This window comes from Stegodyphus dumicola, chromosome 3 (assembly GCF_044657685.1).
Source record: "Stegodyphus dumicola isolate Sdum_Otavi_A_Nest chromosome 3, ASM4465768v1".
Taxonomy (NCBI): Eukaryota; Metazoa; Arthropoda; class Arachnida; order Araneae; family Eresidae; genus Stegodyphus; species Stegodyphus dumicola.
The window spans coordinates 228,381,088-228,406,747 of NC_140770.1; the positions used below are offsets into that span (position 1 = coordinate 228,381,088).

Below are 25,660 nucleotides of genomic sequence, written 5' to 3' on the forward strand. Positions count from 1 at the left end.
TTGCCATAATTAAATACACCACACCACACCACCTTCTATTTAAATCAGAATACTTCCGCTGATAATTTGAATGCTTGCGCGTTCTACTCAAATTTACATATTCTGGCATTGGCAGTTCCAGGGGAAAGTAAGGCTTGACAGGAAAGATAGTTTAAACTTAAAATAAATGTTAGTTAAAATAAATATAAACCCTACAAGCTCTTTATTAATATACTTCTGAAAGCATTTCTGCTGAAGTATATTTGCTTACATTTATTGTTTTGAAATCATTTTTTGGGTGACTCTTCGGATTATGGTAACTTGGCGATTTTTTGGCGAAAATTTGGCGACCAACTCTGCTATAGCAACCTGCTAGTTTTTTTTTTTTTTTTTGTTTTGTTTTTTTTTACTCAACATTTTTTACTCAACAACGCGGTATCCATGTTCACGTCGACCTATTTTAACTTAAAAAAAAATCCCAGAATTGCACAAAAATGGTATTGCGCACGTTCTTGACTTTATTCATGTACACATCGACCTATTTTCACTTAAAAAGGCGAAGAAAATTGACAAAAATCCAATTCTTCTTACTCTTGTAAAAAAGCGCTAAACAAATAAGTGGGTGATTCTGCACTTTAGCAACGAAATTGTTTCTAAGTGCTTATTAGCTAAAATCACGATCGGAATTTTCCGGAAAATGTCACATGACATGTCTCATGATCTCTCATTTCTCTGAGACAAAATAATCTGTGATTCGAACTGTGCACTTCTCAGATTATTGCTAAAGTCCTACCTAGTAACCTTTATCGCCTTACCAAAATATCGCCAAACTACCTGTTACCATATTCCAAAGATGAGTCCATTTTTGTCTTAGTAACAGCAGATGCCCTTATCGAGTTATGAAAAAATATTTTTAAAACATGCTTTTATAGATGATTTATAAAAGTGTAAAATTTTATTAAATTTTCAAAGGAGTTAATTTATGTGAGCTGATGTGTAAAGCAAATTAAATATTATATTTTACTGATAAAATAGAACAACTGTATGTTTTCAAATCTAATACAATTTTCTAAATAGAATTTGCTCTATTTTTAGCAATCAACCGATTAAAATTAATCTAAAATTTCTTATCGGCTTTTTTTTTAACATGCTTAGTTAAGTTAGCTTAATATAGATTCTGTGCAGTATCAAAATATCTATGCTAAGTTTAGACAGAAGAAATACTTAACAGATTTTTTGCAATATTCTTTGTAAAAATAACAATAGTCAGCATCCTCGTTAATATATGAACATGCTACATTAAAACTATGGAAAATTCATAAATTTAGTTGCATTTTATTTTCCAAAAAGCTAATTTAATAGCTGAGATTATATTTTAATTACCAACTTATTAAGAAGTTTTATCTCCTGAAACTTCATTTCGTATCTGCAATCCATTTCTTGTAAATTTTTATAACATCCATTTTGAAACAATTTTACTGTTTTGTAGTAGTTTAGGATTTTGTGTAAAGTTTCATTACTATATTGAGTCTGCAGAATATCTAAAAAATTTGACTTAGATTTTGACTTTCTGATATCTCTAATTAATTACCATGTTTGCAGAAATCAGAATTATGGATTTTCGCGAAAATGTATTAGCATAATTTTTGAAAATTTCTTCAAGGCAATTACAGAAACTATGATGTTTCAGAGCATAAGAAATTTCTTTGCTTCGAAATAAATAATCAGAATGACTTTAATCAATTTTTACTTCCCTAAACTTTCGATCTCAATGAGATATTTTTATTCATGTAACTGCAAAACAAGCAGTAAGTATCTTATAATTTCATTAAGCTGCTAATAAATATGCTTTAAAATTACGTTTCTCATTTCATATTAGTAACAATATTAAGATAGACTATTTTGATTTTTAAATATCTGTCCATGTTACATTATTTTAGATACAGAAGGAAAGCCATCACATGATGACGAGAAAGCTTCTGATGGTACAGAAGAAGACGGCGAGTTAGAAAAACGGGAAGACTTGGAGGCAGATTTCATACCTTTACCTAGCAAAGAACTTGTTCCTAGCGTCGACAAAATTTTCCTTATCCATGGTGATCATGATCCAGATCAGTATGCTGGTGTGCCAGGTTATCATTATGATGGTGGCCATGCTTATCCAGTATTCGGAGAACATTTAGAATCCGCCTTGTACAACACAGAAGATCATGTGCCTGAAGAGGCTGAAAGTGATCAACCAGAAGAAAGTCGAGAAGAACATTTCAACCACGAAAATAATGAAGACAGACTGGCAGGAAATTACGGCAGTGAAGGAGAGGAAAACTCTTTTGAACCAGAATATGCCGAGGAGAAGACTATCGAGGATGATGAAGATGAAAAATGTGCGGTAAGTATTTGCACTATTTATCGGTTTTCGGAAGAACCTATATAGCGTTTTATAAGAGAGAAATGACTCAAGAGAATTGTATAAACGTGAACTTTTTAAACTGTAAATCCAATGAACAAGAAGAGAAAATATTCCTTAAAGTAATAATTAATCCATGGTAAAAGAAACTGCGCTTAGAAATAAAATAAGCAGTAGGAGTAATACACTTTATCCATTACCTAACGTTAGTTAGAAAAAGAAGTAAATACACAGACATACACACACACACACATATATATACAGAGAGAGGGAAAGAGAGATAAGTGAGTAAGAACTAAAGTTATATGTTTTATTAGTAAGTAAAGCAATCAAAATCAGTTCCTGCAATTTTTATTTAATAACTAAACTTATAAGGCATTTTCTCTCTCCTTTCTGCATACCTTTGGGGTTTAATTATAAGTATACTCGATGCGTATTCCGTAGGTCCAGGTTCTAGTTACATGTCTCCTGCTTTACAATAATAATAAAAAAAAGCTAATGACTCTACAAGTGGCACTCAAACTAAAAGGTGTTGGACGACAATTCGTCATTACCAGGATTTGGCGACTGGGGCCCTTAATCCCTTGTCGCCGTTTAGAAGTTGAGTATGTAAGGTATTTTCTCCCTCCTTTCCGTATGCCTTCGTGTGTAATTGGAAGCATAAGCTACGCGTATTCGAGAGATTCAGTGTTCGAGTCCCGGTAAAGGTACGCCTCAGTTTACACGTTTCCTGTTCCTAAAAACCTACAAACTTAGAAATTTTGTATGAGTTTCTTTTCTGTAAAACGTTTAAGTAAAGATGTTTGAATGGAGCTGGACCTTTTTGGTCTGTCATGAAAATTCCGATAGCTATCGATTGTTTTGTGGGCGGACATCGACGCTTAACTCATATCAGGATCAGTACTCAACATAGTTCCTTAGCAGTTATCTTTTTCCTAACTTAAAGTTTTTTATGAAATGAGACTCTGCATTTTTCTTAACACGCTTACCTTAAACATATTAAAAATAACACCAAACAAACACTAAAAAACGACAATTTTGCCATTTATCAATACTTGATACGTTATTTAAAAAGTATTATCTAACATACCTGTATATTTAAAACTAAACTGTCATTCATAGCAATGTTTTAATGTTTTGTTGAGAAATTATATCACATCACGAATGTCGAAGTCTACACAATGTTTAATTAATGTAATAAAAATCTCATTTTACCAATTTCTTGTCAAATGTAAAAAACGTTATTGATGCAGACTTGCAAAATAATATATCTTGCAACATAAAAATCTAGGTTGATTAATTAATCATTCGTTAAAGCGGGAAAGAATCATCATTTCATTAGATCTCGCTAATTAAATTTTATCGCACGTATCGAATTCTAGTTAAGCGAGATTCTTCTGTGCATGAATATTCAAAACTGAGTGTACAGATAAGCTTAAGAATAAAATTTATGCAACAATACTCAAAGTGAAGTGATTTTTTTCAAAATAATTCTTTTAAGAATATTAATTAAATAGCAGTTTCCCAGTTCTTAAACGAGAAAGGAAATTAGCTTAAACGTGACCCTTATAGTGTCCTGTTTTAAACGCACTGATGCAATATTTTTTCTAATTAAGTTATTTACCCTTTTATAGTTTTTGCTTGATTACTCTTTCATAGTTCTTGCACGTCAAGACTTAAGAAACAAAAGGTGTAGAATTTTGTAAAACTAGGTCCGTAATTCGAATCCTGGCCAAGGTACTGCATATTTTTCATGTTTTCTATTTCCATAAACCAAAAGACTCTAAAGCGCCACCTGAACTAAAATGTGGTGGACGATAATTTGCCACAAGGAGGATCTGGCGACTACCCTCCCTTTACAGTCGCCCTTTAAATGCGGGAAAATGTAATTGAAAGTACGTCCGGATAGCAGTGTGGATGTTCGGGGATCGAAACAGGGTGACAGCATTGCACATTTCTCATGTCTTCTGTTTCGACAAACCTATTGATGGCTAATGACTACAAGTTTACAGGGCACTTTATTCAAAAATAAATTTAATTATACAATAAACGTAAAATCATAAAAGCATAATTTAAAATTAATACTATAATAATATTACAATTTAAATTCTGACTGAATATTACAGTAAAGAATAAAAATAAAATTATTATTAATAACTCTCTACGAACTGTGTATGCTTTCGTTGTTTTGCTTCTTAACCATAAAAAAAAACATCACTCGCTTTTGAATATCAGTTTCTTAGATGTTAAGCTTTTAAAGATTTTTAATCTTGAAGTTATTATATATAAATACCTTAAACACTGTTAAAGTGTTGTATGTTGAATGGAAACTAAGTTTTCTTGTTTTATTCACTGTTTGTTTGATACTAGCACCATAACTGTTACTTCATAGATTTCAAAGCATTGGCTAGACACAGATGACTAGATAATCCCGAAGCCACTGAGGGCAAAAGAAACTACCCAAACAGATCTAGTACTTTGGTGGAGAAATATTAACTGATATCAAATTACTCAATGAAATTTCGATAATTCCAAATCATTTCTTCCTTCACTAGACGTGGTAATCTTAGAGAACATGAGTCCTGTCAACATTCATTTCTAGCGTTTATTATTTGTGCTGTGGTCGCCATGAGAGGTTCCGTTATATTTATTATCAAAATATATCCTGCATTTCTGCAAATGTTCCTCTTAATCTAAATTCAGTCATTAATGTTACAGATGTGAAAGAAATATAATTGCTCTGATTATGAAAAAAAAAAAAAAAACTCACGCTTTCACTTATATGCTCTAACAGTTGTTGAACTTTTTAGGTATTTCATAATTTTTAAATAAATTCATTGAAATTTCATTGAATAATTGAATATTTCTTCACCAAAATGTTTTCTTTCGGAAGCTACGCTTTCCTTCCCCTGCTTATATTATATGCCATTTTCAAAAAGTGATCAAACTGTTTAGATGGCATAACTTAAATGTCCATTTTCCAAGCATGAAATGCAGCTGACATAGAAATTCAAAAATTCTTTCACAAACCAGTCTTTTTCTTAACCTTGAAAGTTTCCTTAAACTTATATCTAGAAAAGAACGTCGACCTGTGATTAATGAATATATTTTTGATCACGCAAGAACATGTTAATGGAGAATGGAATTCAAAAAATAGACATGGCCATCTGAAGCAAGACTAGTAAATTTCGTGTCTGCTAACTATATTTTCAGTATTTGAGAAAATTTACGTCATTGAACATCATGGGACAATATTTACATTATCTTTCGGGATATTATCCTGAAGCTGGGTACTGTATTGAAAGCTGGGCACTGTACAGGATTATTCCGCTCGGTATAGGTCATCAAGTCGCTATAGAGTAGAATCTTTCAGCAAATGGACTCCCTTTTTTAAATCTAAAGCAACATACTTTGACGAACTCTTATTACTTCCACCACGAATTTTGTTCGCAATGTTTTTCTTTCTTTTTTTTTTCCAATAGCAGGCACTTGTCTATAACGTCATTGGCCAATCCTAAGCCCAGAAGTGGTGGTCATTTTATTGGGAAGGCACTTAACACGCGGCTACCATTACATCTTATGAAAGGACAGGCAATTTTACATCCATGCCTTCTTTTTTTCTGGGATTGGAACCCGGGCCCTTCGGTACCGCAGTCAGCCTCGCCTAACCACTATACGGTCTGGGCGGCCGTTCGCAATGTGTATGTTACAGAATACTGTCATCTCATGAATTTTGCGGGCTACGATTCAAAATGCATTATTTATTTGTTCACTGCTTTTTTTGAACAAGGAAATAATCTTAGACACTTTTTTATCATTAACATTTGGAGTATCTTTTATCACTATATTCAACTATTTAATTTGTTAAGATTACCACTACTTAGTAGTATTTTAATATATGTTCTAAATTTAGTGCTTTATTTTAACATTTTTAAGTAATTAGTTTAGATTATGGATCAGATATACATTGTCCAAGAAGTAGCATGGAACTACACTAACATCAAATTCTAGTAGTGCGTCTCGTAGCCTAAACGAATTTAAATTAAAATAATATTTTTCCAGATAAATTACTGCATTTTATTTCTTAAATATATATGTATAACGAAAAGTACGTTGCGATTTATCTCTCTCATCTGACAGTACACATATGATAAGTCCACAACATTTATTATAGAGGGTTGAGCTTGTCTTTGTACTTTGGATGCTTTGTCAGCGACAATGCAAATCTGCTTAGCTTCAATGTACGTTTTGAGAAAAAATCCCTAAAGAGATGGATCCGAGATACTCTCATTCCTCTTCCACTCGAGAGGATCTTCACCTCATGATCTTTCTAACTGCTTCCATGCCAGAAAGACATCATACATTTACAAATATCAATACATTTTCTGGAATTCGAACCCGGTCTAAGGCAGCCACTCTCCGTGCTACCATGCCAAAAGGGCATCATTAAAATACGTGCATATTTGAAGTCACGGTAGATAACATTTTCAAGCAAAGCAGTAAAGTTAGCAAACATAAAATTATCCATTCCCGCTACAGGAAAATGCAAAGATTGGCTTTAGCTTCCAGCGTTAAAATTTGGGCACTGTTTATTTCAAACAGCATTTCACAATTGAAGATGCAGTTTTTTCTGACCATACTTGAAACAAATGCTGATTGTAGTACTTTCGTCTTTCGATCACGTGTTAATAAAAGATGAATCTTTTATTCAGACGTATCCTGAATAAGATACTAATATAGGTCTTTTTTAAAAGCCAAGAGATGTAAAACCGACTTTCCTACAGGTCGAAAGTCCGTGCGGGCATCCCTTCCTAAAACAGGGATGCCTGCCCTTTTAGCATTTCCAATGAAAATGCTTAACGTGTTTTATCTTAGAATTAGAATTTTTTAAACAGTTAATAATTACTTAGAGAAATAACTGATTATGTGCTGAGAAAATGCTCATAAATGTTGTGAGTTTATAAAAACCTAACGTACCGATTAAAGGCTAAACTAATTTATATATAAGAGAACATTTTGCTTAAAAACGAAGATTAAATTTTCTTAATTTCAAGAATAGAAGAGCAAAAGAAAGGTTTAATTTAGTTATTTGTTCTTTGTAACTTAAAAATATAATGCTTATTTTTGTTGTTGTCAAATGATTTTAAGTTGGATTTATATGTATTTGTTTAGCAAAAGGACTGCCCTGAAGGTCAGAAATGTGTAATCAGGAGACTTCAGTGTATTCGCACTCCTTGTCCAACAATACCTGTCTGTAAGTTTAGCGTGTTTATTAAAATAAGAATCATATCTTCTGAATCCAATTTTTTTATTATATTAACATCACAATTTATTGCAGGCATTGATGTCGAACCTCGCTGCCCAATACCAATGTGTGCCATAGGTTGTATGGTCATGAAATGGGATGATGAAGTTTGTCCATCCTGTTTCTGTGGCATTATCAGAGGAGGTAAACTATTACTTTTTCAAGTATTTCTCTTTAAATATAGCTCAATATTTTTAATGCAATGCAATCAGTTTCTTGAAAATGACTGTATAAACTATGGTTCTTCAACTGTTTAGCTTAGACATAAAGTTCCAATTACATTTTAAAAACAGCTTGCAGGGTTTAATGGAAATATTCGCAACACCTGCCGTTTCGAAAGACTCTAAAATAGTGAAAAAACGAAACATTTAAATGACCTCCTGAAAAAAACTATTCTTTTAGCCATATACTCGTTATAAATTAATTTATTACAAAAAAAACATTCTGTTAATTTGTGTAAAATATTTTCAAAGCTGTTCAAAAAGAATTATGCTGCCAATTTTTGTTTTTTATTTACAGTCTTTCTTTTATGAGACAAGACATATTTTCATATCTATTACTGATATTATTCAACCATTTTGAAAACAAATTTAAGGAATATCTACGAGATAAATGTTTTTCGTTTTGGTAGCTAATGGCTCTATCTTACCAAAAAAACATTTGCTATTATATTTATAACTGGTCCCTTGAAGTACTAATTCGGCCTATCCGTGGAAAATTTGCATTCTGAAGTATGTAACTTGTTTTTGTATTGTTATGTGTCAATTAATGTGTTTCTAATTTGAATTTCTTCGTAATTGTAGGCATGAAAATTTCAATTTTAATTTTGCAGAAAATATCACTCAGAGTATTAAAGCTAATTTCAAAATTTCGGTAATCTATTCTATGAAACTATGTATTTGGAAATACATCTCTAGGATACATATGTAAAGATAAAACCTGTAGTTACCGTTTTTTAACATCCCGTGTAAGAATGAATAATTTGTAGTAAATTATGAACATTTATGATCCCTTACCTTTGAATCTGTCCTCTTAATGATGGTTGAGCTAGGTCAAACTTTATTTAAACTTAATTCAAAACTTTTCTGGTGACTGAATAATGCAAACTCTCTGTGAAAGAGTAGCATTATGTTTATCGTAATACATAAGGTAGTGTCTCTGTGAAAGAGTAGTGAAAGTGTCTGTGAAAGTATCTGTGAAAGAGTAGCATTATGTTAATCGTAATTCATAATATTACAAGCAAAAACATATGAGAACTACATTATAGGCAAAATCTCCATTGGTTTCATCATTTAATCCCTGAACATTTTAAGCATTCAGAATACTAAAGGGCGGATAAATTTCAGACAATGTTGGAATTTATCACCTCTTTATTAGAAACCTGTTATTTAAACATCATTAAATTTATTAAAACAAAAAAGGCTATTACACAATATTCAGTGCTCAGAATTTTCAAGAGATTGTCTGCTTACATTTATTACATAGGGTACGGGACAAATGTTTCATAAAAATCACTCTTTTCATGATAAAAGTATGTATAACAAAATAGTAGTAAAGAGTAAGTATACCAAAATGTTAGTAGTTAAAAATTCGTAAGTTATTATGTAACTTTGGGCTCACTAAAAGTTTTCTTAATATAAGATGGCTTGTATATTATTATGATTATTATCGTATTTTAAAGAGAAATAAATATCTGATATTGAAAATTAAATGGTAATCAATGAAGCTCAAAATGTTTTATGTTATGAACTCTTTAACTCTTTTAAATATAGCAGAGGATTAAAGATGTCTCTAAATAGACATTTTTAACTTTCAGTTTTAATCATAACAGCTCTTTCTTTACAAGTTATCGTTTACGGGCAACTAAATAAAGGTTAACACAAAGGGTCTAAGCAGATACACAGTTGCAAGACTAACAAATTAAAATTTATTACAAACAAAACTTGGGTTCACAACCTTTAACAGGTGAAGGTTTAGAACTTGAAATCTTGTAACACAACACTGAAGGATTTATTTTCAATATTACAGTAAATTAATAATGCATCTGAAACCTGCCAGACAATCTCTAAATTCTTAATATGTTTAAATTATTTAAATTCAGTGGCATCAATCTAGCATATAAGTTCTGTCGGTATGCAAAACACAATGAATTTTTTTCAAATCTTAGATTAAAAAAAATACCTTGCTGTGATAAATGGAACAGCCAGACTTATGCTTTTAAAGTAGAAAAGGTGAAATGTATGGAAGAGGAAATGAAAGCAAACAAGATAACAGAAGAATAATTAATAACAAACTGATAAAGTTCTACATATTTATATTAAACTCTTCGGTTTTCCTCGTTCTAATTCTTATTCATGGAATTTTCTAACTGACACAATCACCTAGAAACCAAAAAAGGATAAAATTTCGAATAACCTAATGATTTTTAATGGCTCGCAGTCAATTAGTAAAACAGACAAAGGTATTTGTATCACAATTATTATTATACACTGTTTTAATTCATTTATTACATAATATTACCCAGCTCTAGAAAAACATGAAAAATAAATCTGCATGATCTTATGAATTTTACTGAAGGTGAAAACTGTGGATACATTCCAAAATTGCTTTGGAGAAGGAAAATAGTATGCAATAAACCCTGTGTCTGAAATGAAGGTACCTTTAATAAGTACACCTATGATTTGTATTAGATTTCTGATTTTTAATCTAACATGTTTCCCATAACGCTACACAATAGTTTGATTGGAGTGTACATATGTACATCTGTCAGTATTAAAGCAATTAATTATGCGAACAATGAAACAGAACCAACTTCCCAATGCTATCTGATTTTAATTATTGTTTGCATGGCAGGAAAACGCAGAATTCATTACAGGTTTCAAGATTATCTGAGTTTTCGGAGCTATTTATAAAATAAATTAAAACTACCGTATTCACTCTGTTATCAGAAAGCTCACATATGGACTATGACCTGTAGTTTTAAAACTATTTAACAGGAAATAAAAGGTGCTTAAGTGTTAAACTACAACACATTCATGAACTATATATGCTAATGTTGTTTTACAAGTGAGACATTCAAATGTTACAAGTGATATACATTGTGGTAAAATAAAATTTCATTTAAAATGACGGATAAGTCATATATTTCCGTAATATATTTTTACATGCTAGGTAGAGCTGTTGAGACAAATACAGTTTTGGAGAATATTTGTAGGGATACTCATATTTTGGCCGATTTATTGCCATATGTTTCCCCAATGAAATTTCATATTTTAATTACAGTAAATTATTTGTTAGTTAAATTAAATTTTTGGTGTATACGTGCAAGAAAATTAACCACTTTGATAGCTACTAGCAGCTGCTACTTACACGGCATTCCGCACTGAAGTCATTTGTAAGATTTCCTTTTCTAAAACAAAATTTTGATAATAAACACTTTTGTCGTTTCATTCAAATTGATTGGATATATACTAAAGCCAGCTTCATTTTTGTGTTAGAACATTTAACCTGAAAACCTGAAAATTAGTATTACAATAAGAGTTCCTTAGATTTATTATTCGCTACTTAATACTGTAGCAAGCGACTTGGGAGTTCGCGATGATTACATACATTTCAAATCAATAAGTTATCCAGGAATTGTGATGACTGGAATTTAACTAATTAAACTTTATTCTGCAAATTTACATAAAATCTTCATTTTAACTACAAATGATTTTAATGAGAAAAATGTGGAACATTTTAAAACATAGCAAGCTTTAGGAGTGGCAAAGATAAAATTTATGTATGATATATTAAAGTTTCTGTATTATAATACACATATGGTTTTATGCTCCATTAAAATAAATTTGATAAGTTTTGTACAATTTCACAAAGTCTGAGCATTTGAAATTTCGATGGAATACCTTTATAACTCAATATATAACAATTTAATCATTTATAGAGATCAATCGAAATACTAAAGGAATTTTATTTAAATCTGATGTCTGATAAATGTCTTAATTCATTTTCAATAAATTAATCTATCATACAGTGAAATTCTCAGTCACTTATATATTTCGTTTCTGATAGCATTTCGTCATCCAAAATGTTCTCAGATCGTACCTGTTTCTTCCATAAGAGCTGATGTAGAATGATGTAATCAGTTTCTGGACTACAGATAGTTGCTTATTTAAACTTTTAGAACAGTACTTGTGCACAAGTTCGTAACACAGAACCAATGGAAACTTTAACTCCAAGTCAAATAGCGATAAACGCAAAATTAAACAGATAAAATAGACGTAACTTTAATTTAATTTTACCATCCCTGTACGAAGAAGAGTTGACTGCGTAAATAGAATTGGTGAGAGAATGAAAGGGAAGGACCTTATAGTTCGGATGAGAAGTGCCTTTTCATAAAAACATAAGACAATTGTCTTTCTTGGGCCTCTTCTTTCATATTTCCTGTCTCTTAGTGCCATTCTGTTCTGTTTGAGATTCACTCGGCCTCTATTTCACTCAACGTTTCTCTATGCTGATTTACTGTTATCCAGGTTTAAAATGTTTTCGAAGTAACTCAGAGCACTGCCACTGAAATTGTTCATACTGCAACTTCCTAAACGTTATCAGGTTATGCTGTCATACCAAGAATTGAACCTTACCCCATTTTGTACAAATTTCATTGATTAAAGACCTAAGATCATCATCCCTTTCTTCGTCTTTCTAAGAAGACATATCCTACATAATAATCTTTTCCTGCTGCCTTTGAAGTTGCTACAGTTCTTTCTTCTTTAGCTCATTTTTGTTATTCTCATAGTAACTCTTTTACATCTCCACAGATAACATCCGTATCCATGGCTTTGCTTAGAGACACATTTTCACACATAACTATAACATCCATAATCTCAAAGAATCAGAGTCTTTCATTTAACGTAATTAGGGTGTAATTTCCTCGACCGAATTTACTGCCCTTTACGTCATCTACTGCGGGCTTTGTTAATGAGAGGTAAAAATGAACAATATTAAAAGATTGTTCCCATAGGTCCATGAGTGTTATTTCTGTGTCAAAGTGTATGTCAAAACATCTTTGAAAATTTTTAGCTCTCAGTCTGAGCGTTCATTACTCGAGGCTCCATTCCTAACCCAAGACATTTTTCATTCAGATAACTTATTCGTGAACCGACTTAGTCATCATGGTCGCAATTCAGTGTCCTCTATATAGCTTATTTAAATCTGAGAGGCTTCCTTATGCGTTTAAAGACTACTTAAAAATTCCTTAATATATTGCTGATGTATAAACGTAAAACCATTTTAATCTTATAACACATGAATAAATTATGTCTTTTCAAGATCTGTGAGATAACCAATCAGTTTATAATAATTTGTTCTTATGTAACAAATATCATCCTTATGTTGCAAATTTATTTTTAGATAAATTTAGAAACATTTTGGGCTTCCTTTAAACACTTCATTCATTTGCAATCGAAATTTCAGTGTTTTCATTTTGAGTTAAAAATTATTATTATTATTTTTCCGCAACTGTTGTATTTTCATATAAAGATTATTAGTGATTATTAGTTAGTATAAATATACATAATATATTTCTAAAGTGCAGTATTCACTCGAATGCAAGTTAGATTATAGTTAGTGTAAATATATAAGAAACTGTGCATTTTCGTAAGATATTTCATACACGTAAAATATACAATTTCAATATACTATGCCAAACATAGTATATCAGCCTAATGTTGAAAGTCTTCTGTACTGAAGGTAAATAAAGAGTTTAAGAAAGCATACCTTGAGATAAAACTAAGCAAATGTGTTCTCTTTAATATAAATGCTAACAAATAGATAAATGTTAAATTTCATTAAAGTAATTTTGTAAATGTTATGCTGTGTATTGGATCAAGTTAACAAACTAATATGAAGGATAAAATGTTCTTATATTCGTGGTAGAATGGTACATTGTTTTCTCTTTCTTGTATTTAATATACTGATAAGTTTCGCTTCAACACTTAAACGTTTTGCTTTTACAGCTGAAGGTCGTGTATGCCCCCGAACACGATGTTTGGGTAGAAGATGCTATAACGTGATTGGAGATGATGGCTGTCCTGTATGCAAATGTGATTCTATCTGCATTCCACCCAAATGCAGTGATGGATGCTGGGTAGAATCTGATCCTCCAGAAGGAAAATGTCCCACGTGTACCTGCCCACAGAGAAGCACAATAATGCAACCAATAATTCCAGGTAACTAATAAAATTATTGAATACAATAATATACCTATATATCCGCAGTGTTTTAAATTATTTTGTAAAACAAAACAATTCTTACTTTTGAAGAAGGAATTTATTAATCAAACAAACGTGCCATTAATGAAAAAAATATGATATTTACAGTGCATCGTTTACTATCAAATCACTTAGAGAATGTTAGCTCAAATTCTTTTCAAAAAGTGTCGTAATGTAAGGATAAGCATTTGGAGAAAGAATAAATAAGGATTTGGAAATAAATGAATCTTTTACTGTGAAATAAAAATATTTTTCAAGACACTTTCCTTATATTAAAATATCTGCCGAGTTTAGGATTACGTATATCGAAATTTGGTTCGAAATATACATAGCGATACATACATTTATGGTTTGATCTTTCCATGGCAGAAATAAAACGTATCCTTGAAAACAGAAATGTATATAGAAAATTCTGCCTATTCTTTACTTTGATCCGACTCCTACGAATTGAACTTTCAATTAAGAATTGCTTTAAATTATACTGAAGCAGTATAACACACTGTTGAAAAAGAGAATGGAGAGCAAGTAGCGAAATCAAACTGCAGTATTTAAAAAACTTAAAGCAGAGAAAATGGATGGATTCCTTTCTTTACTGCTTTCGGGTTTGGAATTTGCTAGGATAAAAAATTACAGTTTTCCCAAATCTGAAAAGAACTATGCATCTTAAATGGACAAAATAAGATAAAACCTATCTGTTGCTAATCAAGTTGCAGGTAAGTTGATTATAAGTAATAAGTTGGTCATATAAACTGAACAACATTTATTATTTCAAATGAAAGTAATTTTAATACCTTAATTTATTTATGCGATTGCTTATAGCTGAATTGAAGTTGAATTATCCTAAAAATTTCAAAACTCCAAAATCTTAAATCAAGAAATATTTCTGAAAAGGTATTATCCTCTCTTATTTGTATATTACTGTAATTGCCCCAGCGATACGCAACGAATCATTGCAATTAATTTAATATAAAAACCAAACTGAGAAACGGTAGCGTCAGTCAGTTTAAAGCATTTTCGACCGAAAGACATAAAGAATGCCGAAATAATTTGGAATAAACGTTACTAGAATAGGCAACTTTTCAACAAAAAATATTCATGCCTCTGTTTTCATGGCAGTAAGTTTTATGCTTCTTAGCTTTCAACAGATTTGATAGTTGATATATCGTGTATTTCACAGTTAAGGCGTTTAAGTACACTATCCTCTATTTAGCAAAGTCATATTAAATAATCAGAAGTTAGATTAACTGTGAAATCTTTATTTAACAAGTTAGAGTGTCTGCTTAACACAAATAGAATACAAATTAAACGTTAACAGTCTTTACAAACATTTAAATCGGAGTGTTGAAATTCAGAACTTGGAAAAGATTCATTTATAAGTTTTAAATATCTTCAGGCAATATTATCAGGAATATATTCCATAAAAGAAGGTAACATGCTGAAAAGAATGAATCACGAATACAACGTTAGCATAATTTTTTTTAAACTTCTGCATTTGAACACAAATATAATCTTCTTTCGCCAATATATATATATATATATATAGTGTTTGTCCCTCATTTTTAGCCCAAAGGGGGTTAGTCCAGGAGGTCTATTGCGTTTTGGCATTTTGCTTTTATTCGTTATAGACGGTGAATCACTTTTAAATTTTTGTCCCCTAATATTATCGTCCTGTATTATATTTAAAGAAATTAAATAATGAAGAATCTGCATAAATGTAGATATGTTTTTCGCATTGTGATAAAACAAAGGTACCTAGAGCCATCAAATTTTGAATAACGTACGTCGCCAACCGAAATTCAACGATTTCAAACCGAACAATGGCAACAATACACGGGAAAAAAAGCATTGTTATCTCCAGTGCGCGAGGCTGTGTATCGGAAATTCTAAAGATATGCTCATTTTAATATTATTTTGAGATACTGCTGTTGAATTCAATTTTATGGTTTAAGTACGAAGAACATGATATTTAAAAAATAAAGGTAACACTCAAAACGTTAAAAAAACGCCCCTTTGTGCGTAATATAAAATCTGAAGGTTTTCAGATTTTTATTTTTTAAACTTGTTTTTTTTTGGGGGGGAGGAGTTCACATTGCCGCGTTTCATTATGCATAATTGACACTAATTTATTATAACAGTATTCTTCTGTATTCAGCCGTTTTCCTCTCAAAAGTATTAAAAGAAAAAATTCTGCAGATACTTCATATCAAATACATTATCGCTATTTGAATTACTAAACTACTTTAAAAGAAATAAATGAAAAGCATCTCAGAATCATTTTTTTTTTCATTGAATAGGAAGCATCAATCTGCAACTTTATTTCATCAATAAATAAATGCCGAGAGTGTTTTTACATCTATTAATTGTTATTTATGTTTCGGGCGATGATATTGTGCCACTTACGTATAAAAATATTTTATCATTTTAGTTGATGCGGAGTTTTAATTTACAAATAAATTAACGCCATTCTAATTGCCACGAATAAAATGAAATTTGCATCGATTTTGTAACTACAGAGTTTATTTTGATAAAATCGCACAAACTGCCTTTTGTATCTGGAAATTTCTTACTTTTGTAATAATATGGACTGAAAAATAGAACTTTTTATTTCATGTCATACATTCTGAAAATATACTTTATTTCATCATATTTATTTATATATTTATTATGCTTTTATTGTATCTTGATGGAATATGTAAGATCGCATCGTTTGGCTTTGATCTAAAATTTGGAATTTTATTTGAAATTTGTTTATTTGCATATATTATCAACATTTCTCATTTGTTCCTTTTGCATGATCTTCACAGTATAAATGTATATATATATATAAATGTATAAATGTATATACAGTATAAATGAATATAAAAGAACTTTTTGTGCATTTTTGTTATACTAACAAACTTACTACTTATGCTTAATTCATTAACTAGTCTGAAACTTGTCAGTAATAAAATAGCGTGGCACCATTAATCAGTTTCTTTCAATTGAATTTTCAAGAGTATATTAAAGAATACAATAGATCATTGAATTGATCATCATTGATTTAAAACTGGACATGAATTAATGAAGAAAAGAAAATGTAAAGAGCATGGCTTCTGAAAGATCAACAAATTAATGAAATGTGATTTTAATTTTTTAACTAATATAAAGAAGGACATGCTGAAGTAGACTATTAGAATAATACAGCTTGAAATTTCATTATTAAGTTGTGGATATCAAGTTCTTTCAGAAGAAGGTATTTTACAACAATAGACGATGACCGATCACCAGGTGCACCATGAAGTAGACAGTACGCAGCTAATATAGCTAGTTTAATTATGATGGCAGGGTTATCATGTCCCTCTCCATTTCTTTCAAAAAACAGTGAAAACGTTTGAAAGGAGCAAGCTGAAGTATATCAGGGCGTTAAAAATGTAACTGTGTCACATATTCGTTTAAAAGCTTCTTTCAGACTTAAAATCATTAAACTATTATTCGTACCCTGCCAAAGTCTGTGATCGGTTGTATTTATACAATAGTTTCCACTTTGCAGAATTATCTGCTGTAGTTTCAGATATATATTTAATGAATATTTTTTAACATTACTAACCAAATAATCTTTTAAAATTGGCAAACAATCTTATATCAATTAAGCAGACGCCGGCTTTTTGCTGATAGGCAGCTTGATCCTCAAATAGCCGACATTTAATAAAAAAATTGATGTTTTATAATCAAAAAATTAATTAATTATGCTTGCTCCTTGAAAATGTTCCTGTTTCTTGAATCTTTCAGGAACATCTCCCGCCAACAACACAACAGGACCTCTTGTAGAATCTGGAAGTGATAATGAAATCCTTGAAGATTCGATTGAGGATTCAGAAGAGTACCATACTGAAGATACACTTAACGAAACAATTCTAAATAAAGAAGAAGTCGAAGTCAGAAGCCCAAGCAGATCTCCTGTAACAGACTCAGTGGAGGAAAATTCATCTGAAGAAGATGATTACGTAGTTGATGAGACAAAATCACCAGATCTGGCAGACGAAGCGAAATTCGATGGAGATAGTTTCTCAGCAGACTTTTATGATTCTTTAGCAGAAATTGAAGAGCAAGTGAAATTTGATGGTCATACTACTGTTACAGTAAATCTACCAACGACCGTAAAACCTGTAGATGATTTTGAGCCATCATCTGGCATAATTGAAAATGAATCAGCAGACACGTCAATCAAAGAAATTGATTCGTTTGCAATTGCCACAGGAACACAAATTTCGGATTCAGAAATTTTAACTTCACGAAAGCCGGAGCCTTCAAAGGGAACACAGCGACCATTTAAAAGAAAATCAACAGTACCTGTTGCATCTACCACACCATTAGTGGAAGCCACAACTGTTTCTGCTGAAATACCAGAAAAAGAGTTAACAGCAACATCGAAGCCATGTATGCTAAAACCAAATGTATCAGATGGCAAGGCTGAAGTTGAACCGTATGAAGTCGTTTCTGAAGAACCCAAATCTACTACTCCAGACATTAAAGTTCCTACTGTAAATCTAGACTCACAAAGGCATACAAAGCCAACTCGTCAATCATCAACGAGAAAACCTCAAAGAAAGCCATCTCCAGTTCGACGCAAACCAGTTTCCGAGGCGACAAGTAGTAGACTTCCCGAGACGCAACGTGTGCGACCTCAAGGTTCAAATCCCAGACCAAAACCGAAACCCCAAGTTAGACCAAATTATCAATCACCTTCAAGTATCCATTCAGAATCAGATAGGCTCCACAGTACTCGACCTGTAGCTAATCACAATTCCTCAAACAAGCGGAAACCAACTCCCAAGCCGCAAAGTTCTTTGCCCATTGAAAAGGTGCCTGTACTAAAAAGTAATGAAACAGATTCTGACAACAGTATGAAACCTATCTTACAAAATCTTCAACAGCTTATGTCAAATTTACACCAAGTTCTTTCAAATCATCAAAGACCAGCTACTATTGGAGGGAGTGTGGAAAGTTTGAAGCCAGCTGCTACTTCGCATGTATTAGATAGCAAAATTGATACAGCAAGCAAAAATAATGCAGTACAGAATGTTACATTTTCAGATAACATTAAATTGTCAGAGTTACAAACACAAAAGCAGACTGCTCAGATCCCAGATGCGGTTCAGTCACAAGAAACAAGTACTCAGGATCCATCTGCTTCACATTTATCATCAGATGTTGCTTCTGAAAGAGACCGATCCAAACCATCCAAAGTGAAGGCAACTACTTCAGAAGAAAAGATAGAGGAACCAAGCAATAAAAAAATACCAAATCAAGGTCAAGAAGAAGAAGATACAAAGCCAGAATCTCAGACTCAAAATGAATCAATTTTGCAGCCAACTTACGGTAGCCAAAATTTACCATTTGTGCAGCAGCATTATATGGGAAACCCAAGCATTCAAGGTATATATACATCACATATTTTACCTAATCAGCAAATGGTACAGTCAATGCTACAGTCAGGTATAAATCCTCAATTTCATATTTTCCCTCAGTTTCCATATCAAAGTAATCACGCTGGATTACAAGCTATCGGATTTATGCATCAGCCTCAAATTGGCAATATTCCGTATCAAAGCAATATTCAACAGCATCATCCTGCTTCCTCTATTATTCACAGTTCACCTGCTGTTATTAACTCGCATGCTTCTCCTCTTGGATCTCAGCCTAATGTATTAAACTCTCAACAAGGTTCATACTATCCGTCATTACAACAGCCATCCTTTATTTCAAATGTAAGTCCATTACAGCATGAGCAATATAATCAAGCCCAGCAACTTCAACAGATACTAAAAACAAATGTTCCAATTCCTCCATCGTTACAACAACAACTCAATGCTGGAACGCAAACTCTGGGAATTTTACAAAATTTCATTAACCAAGTAAATAATCCACTACTTCCACAACAAGCTGTACAGTCACAAATATCGCATATACAACAGTCAAGCGCTGCTGCTTCTGAAGCAGAGCCATCAAACCAAGTAATACTTCATTCTCAGAATGATTCTAATTCCTTATCACATCAGCAGAAAGAAACGCAAGCTTCACAACAGCAAGAAACTTCTGAACCAAGTAACGTCACCTTATCAGTACAACAGCAGTATTTTAATGATCAAACGATAAATCACCATGCATCTAACAGAAATAAAACCGAAGATATTAACGAAAACGTTACTCAACCACAAGAACAATTACCTCAGCAGCAAATGGAAACATCCTTGCAAGGACAGCAGTTTCTCAATGAATCTTCCTCTCACGTGTCTTTAAATCAACAAGATAATATTGAATCTCATTTCCCTGAAGTAGCACAAGAAGCTGTCAATCAAACTGAAACAAATGCATCCATTTCAAGCCAACCATTTATGATGCCGCCTTTTCCCCACTTTTCTAATTCTTCTGCTGTTAATGAGAATAAGCTCTCCGTTGCCTACGAAATTCAGAGCGAGGAGCAAACGAATATTACAGTAGCTTCACCCGAAGCTACATTTGAATTCCATCAATTTAATCATCATGTTCCATCTCAGTTTCCAAGTCAAGGAGAACAGTCAAGTGAATCACAAAGTGAAGATAAAGTACCAAGTATTCATATCCAAAACTTCAATCAACCATTGCAAATCCAGTCACATCACCAATATCCCACAAATGGATCTTTCTCTCAGGTCTCCTCGGTTCTTACGCCCCTTTTGGAGCAGAAGGAAACCTCTGTACAGAAAGTTCAAAATACGCAACAGCAGCAGCATCTTGATAGACTAACCATTCAGAGTCAGAATTTACAAGCTCAACTCCAGCAAATGCAAGCGCAGCAATCTCAACAGCAAAGTCAGATAAATCTAATACAGTCTGCGCAGCAGCAATATATGCCACCTAGTGGAAATCAGATGTTAAAGCCATTAACTAATAATCATCAGATTGCAGACAGCAGCAGTGTAGGTCATGTTTTACCCGCTCAGACTTCTTCTGTTACCCAGAGTGAACATCATCAAAATGCTAACCAGGAAAACCTTAACAATGTTCACGTAACTTCTCATTTTAGGCCTTTTAATCTAACAATTACACATTTTGCTCCCCATGAGACTTCAAATTTACAAAATGCTCAGTATCACCAAGAGACTCATCAAGACAGTCAAAACAATGTTCATATAACTTCTCATTTTAGACCGCTTAATATATCTGTATCCTCTCCCATTCAACAACAAAGTTCAGAAGCTCAACAACAAAGTTCAGAAGTTCAACAACAAAGTTCAGAAGCTCAACAACAAAGTTCAGAAGCTCAACATGTTCATCAAGCTCAAAATGTGTTTGTGTCAGCCGTTAGACCCAGCCCTTCTATTGGACATCATGTTCAGCAACCAAGTCAGCAGACTGATATGCATTCTCAAACCTATCTATCGAATGACAGAAATCAGCCAGGTGAAACTTTACTAAATGTGCCTCCAGCAGTAGCCCATCCTACTCAGCAACAGACTTCCATTTCAAGTGATGGGTTAGGTGCATATCAACCGAATAAGGAAAATGTCCAAGATAAGTTTTCTACGTATCAGCTAAATATCAATCCCCATGATACATCATATGAGAATCAACAAAATCACCATTTTCAATTTTCTGCTGAAAACAAACCTCTTGCACAGCAAAATTCACATATCCAGTTAAATTATCCACACAATATCCAAATTGTACAAAACCATCAACAAGAATATCATAATACACCCTTAGTAGTGCAGGAGCAGAATGCTGTACAACATGACGTACAAGCGGCTAATTCACTTTTGAAGGAAAATGAAGCGTCACATGTACATCATGCAGCTACATATCCTAGCAACTCATTTCATCAACAACAGAACCAATTCTTGCATGAAAGCGTAAATGATAAACTAAATATTCAACAGATAAATTCTCAACAGCATTATATTAGTAACCACAATATTCCCTTGTCTCAACAAGAAAATTCTAATCACCAATTTGTAATATCTCAAACAAAACCTTTAACTAATCAGCATCAAGAGAAGCAACCGTCTATTAACATACATGAAAACCTGGATCAACAGCTTCAAACACAGCATTCTGTATCAAGCATATCAGAAATACCTTTAGGAAACAATCAACATCATCAAATACATAGCAATCATTATCAGTCACAACATTACCTAAGTAGCCATGAAAAACCTTTGTCTGTGCAAAACATTCAAGATCAATATTCTAGTGAACAAACGCAGGCTTTCCCAATGCAGTCGCCGCAAGTTTCAAATGGCATAAATAAATTAGCTGCACAGCATCATCAATATCAAAGTCAGATGAATGGAATTTCATCACAACAACAGCATCAACTCACACAACAATTTGCCAATACGCAAGATCCATTCCATAAACAAGAACAGTTAGAACAACGTTACGGAAACAGGCCTGTTAGTCATCCTCAGCAGCCTGAAAAATCTAATCTAAATGATCATAGCATTCCTGTACTCGAGCAGAATAAGAATATTGCACCAGAACCTTCATATCAGTTACAAAATCAGCACCATTACATAGGAACCATAAATAATCCTTCAATCCAACCTCAGCAGCAATATACAAGTTTTGAAAACCAACAGACATATATAAGTTCTCTAAATAATCCAGTGGTACAAGCTCAGCAGCAATCAAACATACTTCAGAATGTAGCATCTAACCAGCAACAATCTGTCAATGTTCATACTTCATCCCAGCAGGAGCAAATTCATCAGCAGTACCTAAACAAAGACAAACCTTTAATGCAACAACAGCATCAGCATTTGACTAGTACCAATGATAAACCATTTATCCCTCAGCAGTCACAACAGCATTATGTAGGCCAAAGTCATTTCCCTTCACCTCAAGCTCCTACATCGTTTATTAATGCACAAGGTAGTAATCAAGAACCTCAACAACAATTTCTCTCACAAACCATTTCACCTGCACAACAAGTTCACCACCAAGATAGTTCTCAGCATAAAGAAATGCACCAGCCTCTTGCAGGACATGAAAGACCACTTGCTGTAAATCAATTTTATCAACAAACAAGCTTTCAGCACAAGCCAGTTTATGAACAGCCACAAATATTACAACAAGGCCTGAGTTCGTTAGATAAATTAACATCACAACAACCACCAGCTCAACAACAGTATGAAAGCGCACATAGTAAACCTCTTGTCCAGCAACATCAGCAATCATATGAAGAATATCATAATCAAAGGCTCAAACCTGCCCTGATCCAGCAACATTCCACTACACCTGGATATATTTCATCGCAGGAACATCATGTTCAGCAACAGTTTTCTAATTCACAAGAAAAATATCAAAATGACAAAATCCATGGAAATTACGGTATAAAAGAAGGTCCTACGAGCCATGTGCAGTTACAAAATGATCAAGTCTCACAAGACACATCTGCTCAAACCATACATGGTATTTCTCAAGAAACGCCTGTTATACACCAGCAGTTCCAAGACAGTTTAGGGTCACATGATGCCCACAAAAATCCTTCATTAAATCAGCCTTATTCTGATGAAAGAAATAGGCCCCATTCACAGCAATATATCAGCACTGAAAGACCTAACATTTTACAGCTACAAATCCAACAACAGTACGGGAATTTTTATGATAAAGTACACCAACTTCAACAAGCTCAGCAACAATATATTAGTTCAAGTGAGAAACCCCTTTCTTTACAACAGCAAATGGAGCAACATAATACTAATAATCAGAATAGATTATCTGTTCAACAACAGCAAAGTTATCAGCAGGTGCATCAAGTTCAACAACAATACTTTAATCACAACATAAAGCCTCTTTCGCATCAGCAGCAAATTGAAGCACTTCACATAAACTCTCAAGATAAACTTTCCCCTCAGCAGCACCAGCAACAAATAAATCAACAATATTTCAGTTCGAATGGAAATCCTGGATTTCAGGTACAAGAAACGGGGCAACAACAGTTTTCAAATTTGCATGATGTTAAACCGTCCGCAATGCAGCAAAATACTCAAGAGCAGTACAAGCAGCCAGTCCAATCTTCTATAGAAGAAACCTTAACACGACCGCAAGCATCTGAGCAAGTGTACGTGGATAATGCTTCCGGTCATCAAGATCAACATTTTATTAGCGAAGATAACCAGTATATTAATCAAGAACAGCCCCAGTTAATGAAAGAGCAACAGTTTCAAGACAATTTACACCAGCAGTTTGCAGACGCTAACAGGCCTCTACTTCAACAGCAACATGAGCACGTAGCTGAACATGAACAACAAACAGATGTCAGTACAGATGATAATCTTTTTGAACAAGAAGCACATGTTGAGCAATTTGAAAAGGATCAACACCATCAAATGCAGAATGACTACATGCATCAAGAGCAGCAAGATGATCAGCAATATATCAATACCAATGAAAAACCGCTACTTCAACAACAAACTAATCAACAAATGTTCGATGATGATAAATATTCAGCTCTCAAACCTCTCGCGCAAGTTTTTACTGCTGAAGCGCAGTCGGACAAGTATGATGTAATTCAAGAAGACACTATGATTCCTATTTTCACTTCAGAAGAAGAAGATCCCATACACCAAGTAGTTGCAGATCTTATACCAGAAAAAAATGATACCGCAGAAGATGTTTCAACTCTAAGTCAACAGTCTGTGCCACCCTTTGAACAAACACATTTAACACATTCTTCTAGTATTAAAACACGCCCAGGTCCCATTGTTCGGCCCCATTTCCATCCTGTTGGTATGCAGCCGTCATCCACACAGTCACCGGTGGTTCATGATTTGTTTCCTGTTGCATCTAGACCCTTGAAACGGAAACCTGCCATTCAACAGCAAGATTTTGTTGATCAACAATTTTTTGAGGAAGATATTCCGCAGGAGATTTCTGCTTTCGAAGATGAATACGAATTTGAGGAAGAAACAACGCCAACAACTACAACAGTTACAACTCAAAAACCACGTCCTCCTTCTGTACGCCCTGTTACGCGCACAAAAATAAAGCCTACAAGAAGACCGCCTATTCGATATTCTACTACACGCACAACTAAGCGTCCATCTACAACAACTAGCAAACCTAATTTACAAGAACAAATTTTAGAAAGTTTCGATAACCATCAGCCTGATCCTATAGATAATCAAGAATTTATTGAAGAGTTTGAAACCACAACACCTAAAAAATTCCTTTTTGTACGCACTTCAACAACCCGCCGACCTTCCACAAAAATGCCTTCTACAACAAAATCTCAAACTGCCTTTACTTCTCTCCCAACAGTATCCCCAACAGCGGAGGCATATGGGATGAAAAAGTATTCAACAGCTCCAGCAAGCCTGGTACCATCTTATCACTGCCCAACACCACACTGCAATGGCTATAACTGCTCTCTTATACGAGGATCCGATGGCTGTCAAAAATGTGTTTGTGATTCACCCTGTGCTCCTTGCCCACAACACTGCGTGAAAACGAAGACACTGTCAGAGGGACGTTGCCCTATCTGTGACTGCACAGTTGTACCACCAGCAGCAATAGGTAAGCCTTTCTCCACTTATTAACGGGACTTCAGAATTATTATTTATTTAGATTTGTAATTTAATTTTATTTATACTATTGCATGCATTTTTAGGCAAAACAATTTTAAGAATATTTTTTTTTGGTTCGTACCTTAAAAAAAATTAAGATTATTTTAATTGGCAC

At 33.2% G+C, this 25,660-nt stretch overlaps 1 protein-coding gene across 6 annotated transcripts in view; it reads left to right on the forward strand.

The window, feature by feature from the left end:
- The window catches only part of LOC118180825 (uncharacterized), a 200,430-nt gene that overhangs the window by 162,559 nt on the left and 12,211 nt on the right, over window positions 1-25,660 (forward strand). For all 6 annotated transcript variants that reach the window (XM_035349880.2, XM_035349883.2, XM_035349882.2 and 3 more), the window contains 5 exons: window positions 1,920-2,368; window positions 7,559-7,640; window positions 7,725-7,835; window positions 13,703-13,915; window positions 17,726-25,495. In XM_035349880.2, coding sequence (XP_035205771.2) covers window positions 1,920-2,368; window positions 7,559-7,640; window positions 7,725-7,835; window positions 13,703-13,915; window positions 17,726-25,495 — 8,625 coding nt within the window. The remainder of the gene's footprint in view (window positions 1-1,919; window positions 2,369-7,558; window positions 7,641-7,724; window positions 7,836-13,702; window positions 13,916-17,725; window positions 25,496-25,660) is intronic.